A 10,066-nucleotide genomic window follows, 5' to 3' on the forward strand; every position below is an offset into this window, starting at 1 on the left:
TCTGCCTTGAAGGGAAACCATTGGGCCGGCAGACTTCCAAGATATAGCCCCACCAGAGCATCAAAGATCCTCCCCATGTTTAACAGTTGGAAGAAAGCAGTCTGTCTCAAATGCTTTTGGCTGTCTGCACACGTATACTCAGCCGGTGGTCAGAAATAAGGTAAAGGATGACTTGTCCGAGAAAATAACAGTCTTCCATTGTTCTAGGGACCAATTCTGTAGGTTTTTAATCCACTCTAAACACTTTGTAACGTTTGTTTTTGAAAGTAGTGATTTTCTGATTGTAGCCCTCCCGTGAAATCCGGCTTTGTGCAGCTCCTGGTGAACAGTTTTTGTGGAAACTGGGTTCTCGAGGTGGTCATTAAACTCTACAGTAATTTTGGGAGCTATACTTTTGTGATCCTTTCTAACAATTCGTGTAAGAGTCGGAGAGTCCCTATCAGAAAGTTTTGGTTTTCTTCTGGAATTTTGTTTTGACAAGGAGGTTTTTCCCTCTTTCCCAAAGGCTGTCATTACTTTTTATGGTAACAAAAGACTGATGATCATGATCATGTTGATGATGAAGAAGATGATGACGACGACAACAATTACACTGACGAATACAATGACGATGAGGACGATGACAATTATGATAATGATGATGACAACGACGCTGACACTACAATATACATGTAGACACTGGGACCCTGCCCTGCTCACCTACCTATGCATGAAAACACACACACACACACACATGCGCATACACACACACACACACATCCACAGATGCTAGTAATCTTGTATTGACACTAAGGTCAAATCATCCAATTTATTTCCTCTTATAAGATTCTTCAGCTTATCACCTCCCCTTCTCTCTCTCTCTCTCTCTCTCTATACCTCTTTCTGTTTGTCTCTGTCTTTCTCTTTCTCACACTCACTATTTCCTCTCCTACTCCCCTTCTGTTTGTCAATAATTCTGCCTGCCTACTTATATCTCATTGTACCCTTTTCTCTCTTACTCTCTCTCTCTCTCTCTGCTATATGTTTGAGTACCTATCTCTCTGCTAGTTGTCTACGAGCCTCTTTCCCTCTCCCTCTCCCTCTCTCTCTCTCTGCAGTTTCTCTCTCCACCTCCATCCTCTCTGTCTCCCCTTTTCCCTCCTCTCTCAATTTGATAACATATCTTCAACGACAAACTTGATAATTTTTTGACATAACAGCAAGCTTTGGTGAAAACTGCTCTGTGGAATTTCCTCTGACTACTTCCCATCATCATTATCATCATCATCATCGTTTAACGTATGTTTTCCATGCTGGCATGGGTTGGCTGGTTCGACTAGGGTCTGGGAAGCCAGAAAGCTGCACAAGGCACCAATCTGATCTGGCAGTGTTTCTACAGCTGGATGCCCTTCCTAACGCCAACCACTCCGAGAGTGTAGTGAGTGCATTTTATGTGCCACCGGCACAGGCCAGAGGAGCTGAGTTCAAATCAAGTCAATTTCGACTTTACCTTTAAATCCCTTTGGGGTTCATAAAATAAAGCACACGGTGTATTCAAAAAGTATCTGACTTTATTTTTTTCCAGCCAAAACTAATACTGCATAGGTAAAATCCTTTCAGTGGGAGGTGATGCCAGCCTTCCTGTGCAAGGGTGAAATTTTTCGTGCCAATAGGCTGCTCCAGTTCCCTGCTGTTAATCCTAGAGTGCAGACGTGCAGTACATGCTTTTTGGATTTTCGTTTTTATGCAAAATGACCAAATGCATTGAGCAGTGACCATTCAGCTGTAATGATGGCCTTCATGAAGCCTGGGCTGTGGTTTGCACATCCAAGTGTGTCCTGAGCACTTTCCATGCAGGGCTGTTCCTGCTGCTTTTCCGGTGCCTTGGGGATGAATTTCGCCAAGACCCTCAGCATGCTCAAAACCTCCATTAAAATGGAATGCGCTCAGACTGTTGATGCAAGCAACTCTCCAGGAGTTGGTCATTGTTGTTGTGACATATTTTCATGAGGTGGTGGTGGTGGTTGTTGTTGTTGTTGTTAAGCAACAAGACGGATAAGGGTGATTAGGTGATGGTCTAGGGCTTAGGGGCAGGAGACCCCAGCCCTTGGAAAAAAACTTTAGTCGTCTTGTTGTAGTTGAGGGCTCTTCATTGACACCCAACACCACTGGGAGGTGGCCCTCGAAGTCGCTGGAAATGGAGATCTCCAGGTCCCAATTCTTGAACGGCAGGTGCTGGTGGTGCTGATGGTGGTGGAAGATGGCGTTGGTCATAATTATCAAAATGTATTCATAGGAGCCATCAGTGGCGACTATGACCAACACCGTAACAGATGTCACCAACACTATCTTTCACCACCACACGAAAATACATCACAACGACCACGAGCAAAAGTTGAAGAGTAGTTGCTGCTGGTAACCCAAATGCTGAACAGTTTAAAATAAAATAACAAAACCGGTGCAAATACACATTCCTTGGACTGCTTCTTTCTGATGATAGGTTTTTGCCCCTGAAATATAAAAGTTTTTTTCTGCATTGTTAGAAATTTTCTTTTTCCTTTTTTCTTGTTTCTTTCATTTTTTATTTCTGTACTACAATGCTTCAAGCAAACTACGATACTCTTATCTATGATGATGATAGGAGTGGCTGTGTGGTAAGTAGCTTGTTTACCAACCACATGGTTCTGGGTTCAGTCCCACTGCATGGCACCTTGGGCAAGTGCCTTCTACTATAGCCTCGGGCCGACCAAAGCCTTGTGAGTGGATTTGGTAGACGGAAACTGAAAGAAGCCCATCGTATATATGTATATATATATGTATGTGCGCTTGTGTGTTTGTCCCATCCAACATCACTTGACAACCGATGCTGGTGTGTTTATGTCCCTGTCACTTAGCAGTTCGGCAAAAGAACCGATAGAATAAGTACTGGGCTTACGAAGAATATGTCCCGGGGTCGAGTTGCTCGATTAAAGGTAAAAACTGGGACCCTGCCCTGCTCACATACTCACGCATGAAAACACACATACAAATATGCATACATGCAAACACACACACACACACACACACACATCCACAGACATGAATATATACATGTATATATATAGGTGCAGGGGAGGCTGTATGGTAAGTAGCTTGCTTACCAACCACATGGTATTCTTCGTTATTCTTGGATGCAGCGGAACATATGGTTCAGTACTATTTTCAATACCCTATTTAACCATGATTTCTTTTGGAAATTATGTTAATATTTACCTAAATAATTTTTATTAACTACCTTATATTTTTTCATTATTTCCTTTTCTAGTAGTTTATCATAAAGCGGTGTATCCAATCAATATAAATTCCTGGTCTTATCAGATTGCACTATAACTCCATCCTGGTTCTTTAATATTATGTAAATAGAGGAAATTTATCTATAAAATATGTTCCAATTACTCAATAGTCAAGATAAAACTCTGAGTTTCAGATGCCGAAGTGGAAATCCACAACACCATCTCTTCGGTTATCTGGCCATCTGAAAAAACGCTATGAAAAAATTTTTGCATAGCGTTTTTTCAGATGGCCAGATAACCGAAGAGATGGTGTTGTGGATTTCCACTTCGGCATCTGAAACTCAGAGTTTTATCTTGACTATTGAGTAATTGGAACATATTATTTTATATATATATATATATATAACAATTGCAGCGTGGAAGGTGTTTATAAGCCATTTAAGAAACACACAAAAGCCGTTCGATTCACTTCAACATTTAAGTTTAATTTGTCAAAATATTTTCGTTGCTAAAATCCGCGATCTGTTCATTGACAAAAATCCGTGCTGCATCTTGTGTGTTTCTTAAATGACTTATAAACACCTTCCACGCTGCAATTGTTTTCGTTTCAGCACACGATCTCAGATCAAATTACTTGCTATGCGAGTACATCTCTGTAATATGTATGTATGTATGTATGTATGTATGTATGTATGTATGTACGTACGTATGTATGATGTACGTACGTACGTATGTACGTATGTATGTATGTATGAATGAATGTATGTTTCTTTCCTAACCCAGGATGAGTGTTGGCTTCATCACTTTGAGACAGAGACAAAGAGACAATCCATGCAGGACCTGCTCCAAAGAAGGCCAAGGATGGCCTCACTTTTGTGGGGTGCAAAAGGCATTGTGTTTATTGACTATCTTCAAAAGGGCCACACCATCAACAGAGAATACTATGCCAATTTGCTGAGGCACTTACGAGAGGTTATTAAGATCAAACACCCAGGAAAACTGATGAAAAGGGGTCTTGTTTCATCAGGATGATGCTCCAACACACAAGTCTTTAGTTTCAATGGCAGCTTTACTCTTTTACTCGTTTCAGTCATTTGACTGTGGCCATGCTGGAGCACCGCCTTTAGTCGTGCAAATCAACCCCAGGACTTATTCTTTGTAAGCCTAGTACTTATTCTATTGGTCTCTTTTGCCAAACTGCTAAGTGACGGGGATGTAAACACACCAGCATCGGTTGTCAAGCGATGTTGGGGGGACAAACACAGACACACACACATACATACACACACACACACATATATACATATATACGACAAGCTTCTTTCAGTTTCCGTCTACCAAATCCACTCACAAGGTTTTGGTAGGCCTGAGGCTATAGTAGAAGACACTTGCCCAAGGTGCCACGCAGTGGGACTGAACCCAGAACCATGTGGTTGGTAAGCAAGCTACTTTCCACACAACCACTCCTACACCTATACTTGACTAAATTTAGTACTTTCTCTCTTTCATACCATATTATGATATCTGGTGTTTCCATAACTGGGATGGAAAGACTCCTTGACACCCTGGTAAATCTGCAGCCATCTCCCAATTGCCACTCCACTTTACATCACTCCCAGGAAATTTCTTCTTCAAATGGATCTGCTATCCTGAGTGCACAAAGGTAACGAAATTTCTGGTTGGTTCCTTCAATGGTTTTTTGCCACTGTTGATGAGAGCAATTTGGTTCTTTATAGCATTGAAGATAACCTTAAGGACTAGATTGTGACTCCATGTGTATCTATTCAATGCCAGTGAACAGTTGGAAAGAATGTTTCAGTGCTCCAACTTTTCTGCCTCTGCATATATCATTTTCTGAGATATTCCATCATCAATCATCATCGTCATCATCAATCATCATTTGTCATTATCAATCATCAATCGTCATCATCAATAATCAATTGTCATCATCAATCACCATCAGTCATCAATCTTCATCATCAATACCAATCATCCTCAATCATCAATCATCATTATCATTTAGTGTCCGCTTTCCTTGCTGGCATGGGTTAGACTGGAACTGGTAAGCCGGAGAGCTGCACCAGGCTGCATTCTGTTTCAGCTTGGTTTCTGTGGATGCTTTTCTGAATGCTAACCAATTTATAGAGTGTAATGGGTGCCTTTTGCTTTACCTGTCACCGGCACAGGTGTCTTTTATGTGTCACTGGCACCGGCCACGACACCAACTTCCCTTAGGTGTTTTAGCTATTTTACATATTTATTCATTTATATATTTATCTCAATTTTGCTAAAAAAAAAAAAAAAACCCAAAAAAAACAACCAGCCAACCAACCCTCAATCCCACTTGCACCACCCCCCAAAAAAAAAAAAAAAAAGAAAAATGTTGGTAGAAAATAATATAAAGTTTAAGCAAACTTTATCTAAGTTGGAAAGTACAAAGATCGCCCCACCGTAAAAAAAAAAAAACATCAAGTGGTGGAGGGGGAAGAAAGACATTATTATTGATTATATAATCAGGTATTATTATTATTATTATCATTATTATTATTTTGCCTGCTTTTCTCTTGTATTGCTTTGACTTCCACTTCACTCAGTTATTATGGAGGTCTACAAGTTACATGTGAGTAGAGTTGTTTTATTGTCTTATAATAGATTTTCGTTAAAATATTTTCATTAACGTTAAGGTGTATTATTGTAAAATTCTGATATTTCATATTCAAATATTTGGGATTTACTCATTTAAACAATGTTGTTTAAGAATTTATATTATGTTTGAATGTTCTTTTTTCTTAACATTTTTCTCAATATTCTTCCTTGCTCTCTCTTTCTCTCTCTTCGAAAAATCTCCGTTTATGACAAAAGTCCTTGATTTCTTTTGTCCCCAGTAATAAATTAGACTAAGATTTGAAAAAAAAGCCCCTTCTTCATCTTCTTCTTTTCTTCATTTTTCTTTGTCTTTTTCATTCTTCTTCTTTCATTTTGCTTTGTATTCATTCTTCTTCTTCATTTTTCTTTGTTTTTATTATTTTGTTTTTCTTCTCCCTTCTTCATTCTTCTTCTTCTTCATTCTTCTTCTTCATCTCCTTCATTTTTCTTAGTTTTTATTATTTTGTTTTTCTACTTCATTTCCTTTTTCTTTCTGTTTTTACTGTTTTAATTCCTTTTGTTCTTTCACTTCTTTTCATCTTTCATTTTTTTCCTTTGTTTTTCTTCTTCATTTTTCTTTCTTTCTGATTTTTACTTTGTTGTTCTTCTTTTGTTTCTTCTTTCCTTCGTTTTTCTTTCTTTCTGATTTTTACTTTGTTGTTGTTGTTGTTCTTCTTCTTCTTCTCCAATTACTGTCGGGTCCTTGGGAACAGTATCAGAAGGCATCAAGGAAACTGGAATAGAGTGCCCAGTAGAACTGTTACAAAAGGTTTGCCTCCTTGGCATGGCCACAATAATCAGGAAAGTATTGGATAGCTGAAAAGAACAGACAGCATGGTCCCTCAGGCTGCAGGTAGCAAGCCCACTACGCATACAAGACTCCCGGAGCTCCAACAAAACCTGTGATAATTAGAAATAACAACAACAACAACCACAATAATAGTAATAATAGTAACAATAATAATAATGATAATAATAGTAACAATAATAATAATGAGGATAATATAATAATAATAATAAACCCTTAATCAGGGACCTTTCGAGTGGGATGGGTTACTCAACCTGAAGAAAATTCTAACTGGGCCCCACCTGCAAGGTCATGTGCTGTTTATCTTGATATGAGATCACCATGTCGTGCACACATGGTTGTGATGCATGTGCCTAGTATACCCTTATCAGACGGGTAGTCATGATGGGTATACTGGGCTTCGTATATTTTACCCCAGTGTCACTTTGATGGCATGCACTGCTCTCTCACTCAATAATAATAACAATAATAATAATAATTCAGTCTACTATAGGTTCAAAGCCTGAAATTTTGGGGCAGAGGGCTAGTTATATTGACCCCAGTACTTGACTGGTACATGTTTTATCAACCTCAAAAGGTTGGAAGGCAAAGTCAACCTTGGCAAAATTTGAACTCAGAATGTAAAACCATGAGAAATGCCATTAAACATATTATCCCAGCATGCTAACAATTCTCCTGGCTCACTGCCTTAATAATGATGATGATGATGATGATGGTGGTGGTGGTGGTCATCGTCGTCGTCATGGATTCTTCTGTCAAAGATGATGAATGAGTGTTCAGTGTTTGCTGTCTGACCTGCACAAAGGATTAGTTTATAGTGATCAAATGTGTGCTGTACATTAGTCTACTTCCTCAATCAAATGGACATTACCTGTACAGGTGCACAGGTGTGCCTCATATCAGATTTTGAAATGACCGCAGAGCAACAAAATTAAGTGTTTTGCTCAAGAACACAATGCATGGCTCTGTCCAGGAACTGAACCCATGAGTTAGTGATTATGAATGCAACACCCAAACTACAAGGCCAAGTTTATGCTTGGCCATATTGTGTGTCTTTGATTGACCAATGCTTGGTAGCAAGCTTTCAAGGTATCATTTACTTACTGTAAAAATGGTAGCGAGCTGGCAGAAACATTAGCACACTGGGTGAAATACCTAGCAGTATTTCGTCTGCTGTTACATTCTGAGTTCAAATTCTGCCGAGGTCGACTTTGCCTTTAATCCTTTCGGGGTCAATAAATTAAGTACCAGTTATGCACTGGCGTCGATATAATCGACTTAATCTGTTTGTCTGTCCTCTCTGCATTTAGCCCCTTGTGGGTAGTAAAGAAATAGGTATCATTTACTCACTGCAGTTATTGAGCATAAAGGTTAGTGTTCACAGCAGGAGCTTCTGGGACAAGCTCAAAGTTGCAACACACCCTCAAAATTTCACCTAACACAACATGACCTTCTGTTCAAACAGCTCTTGTTTGACAACATGTTCTGAGGCCTGGCTAGAATGAAATGACTAATTTCTTTTGTTCGGATTAGGAAAACAGATCCATTTGTCATTCCCAGTTTCAATTCAATGCCAAAAACAGGCATCTCGAGGATTTGCCAGTGGTTGTTTGCAAATGTTCACATGTCGTTGAGTCTGGTCATTGGTCAGTTCATGAGGAGCTTATCCACAGTGTTTGTTCACAAGACTGAGCTTATGGAGGCGTTAATTGATGGAAGATCCAAGTTCTGCCAACAATGTATGAGTGCTTGTGCTTGGCTGTTGCTCAGCCGTTTTGAGCAAAGCCTCATCTACCACAACAGAAGGTCTCCCAGCCTTGCTTTATCTTCAAGGCTCATGTCACCTTCCTAGAAATGTCTGAACCAGTTTTGTGCACTTGTTTACCTTAAACTGCATTCCGGTGTCATCATTGAATATTCTCACAGTCTGGATCAACATATCTAGGTCTTGGTAAAATTTTAACTCAGAACATAAAGTCTGGCAAAATTCCACAAAGCATTTTATCCAGCATGCTAACCATTCTGCTAGCTCTCCATCTTGACCCATTGCCTGTCATGAGTCCCATTTGCGAATCTGCTAAATGCAGTCTCACTGCTGGTTGTTCGTTGTATTTAAAATGAATTGCTTATGTACATTGCATCCGCAGAGGTGTGTTTAACAATATTTAGTAGTTAAAGTTTGTCAAAATTAGCTCTGGCTAATTCTAGAGGACATTTTATGTCATAAATCGCAATTTTTGAACTACAAAAATATTGACTGTTTTGAAAACTTTTCTTTTTACATTTCCCATCTATACCATTCATTAATATTTCATACAAATTCGCATTTGATACTACAGTTTCAAAAAAACTAAAATGTTTATTATTGCAATTGAGTAGAAACGGATAAATATGCTTTTTTCAGCAATCCCCATTTGGTACTTTTCGAAAAATATATTATAATTTCCAAAATAATTCACATATGAAGAAAATTTAACTATATATTATTTTAACTCCCAAGACACCTGGCAAAGCCAAAAAATATGAATAAAAACATTTGGCAGTTAATGGGTTAAACTTAATAATGTTACAAGAAATTTATTTTACTAAATCCTTCATTATTTTTACAATTAAAACAATGTATTTCAACAAAGAATATGGAAATGAAAGGGTTAAAGACATTTACATCTGCACTCAAAGATAAACATAATCAAAGATAAAGTCTTAAGTAGTCTGACAGAGCAATGAAATTTTTAGACATTATTGTTGTTGTTATAATTATTATTATTATTATTATTATTATGATTATTATTATTATTATTCTTTTAATTTTGTTTTCCTAACAAATAGGGCAAAGAAACTCGCTGTATACATTGGTAGGCCATTAAAGTAAACACACCTGATTGTCCATTTACAAAGTCATGATATGTGATAGAAAAAAAGAGAAGGAAAAAAGAAAGAAAAAAGGAAGAAACTTTGAAAAATAGAAAAAAAAAGGGGGGGGAGGAAATTCACAGCAATAATGCTCTTTTCAGTACATGTGATGTACCAGTCAAAACAATAATCTTTTGCACTCTTAAATAATTTACAGTTCCCTTTTTATCATTCCAATTGCTCCTACAATCACTGGTATTGTAACAGTCTGGAGATGTCACATTTTTTTCAATTTCAATCAGCAAATCTTTATATTTTCTGAGCTTATAAAATTCTTTTGCCAAGATATTCTGATCACAAGGTATTCTTATGCCAATCAATAAACAGACTTTATTGTTCTGGTCTTTCACAATAATACCTGGTTTGTTAGCTTTGATGGTTCTGTATGTATGTACTGGAAAGTCCCAAAGAATTGTTATACTTTCTCCTTCAGTTACAGCCTCAGGGT

General features: G+C 38.1%; 1 protein-coding gene across 3 annotated transcripts in view; it reads left to right on the forward strand.

The window, feature by feature from the left end:
- Nucleotides 1–5,669: 5,669 nt before the first annotated feature.
- LOC115224410 (sodium- and chloride-dependent glycine transporter 1-like) overlaps nt 5,670–10,066 on the forward strand; it is a 38,634-nt gene continuing 34,237 nt past the window's right edge. The window contains exon 1 of one of the 3 annotated variants that reach the window (XM_036513477.1): nt 5,670–5,768. Coding sequence is in view for 2 of the 3 variants with exons in the window: in XM_036513478.1 (XP_036369371.1) it covers nt 5,851–5,871 (21 nt within the window). In the remaining variant the exon portion in view is untranslated. The other 2 variants (XM_036513478.1, XM_029795307.2) reach the window with 2 other exon arrangements.

The sequence above is a fragment of the Octopus sinensis genome, linkage group LG25 (assembly GCF_006345805.1).
Source record: "Octopus sinensis linkage group LG25, ASM634580v1, whole genome shotgun sequence".
Taxonomy (NCBI): domain Eukaryota; kingdom Metazoa; phylum Mollusca; class Cephalopoda; order Octopoda; family Octopodidae; genus Octopus; species Octopus sinensis.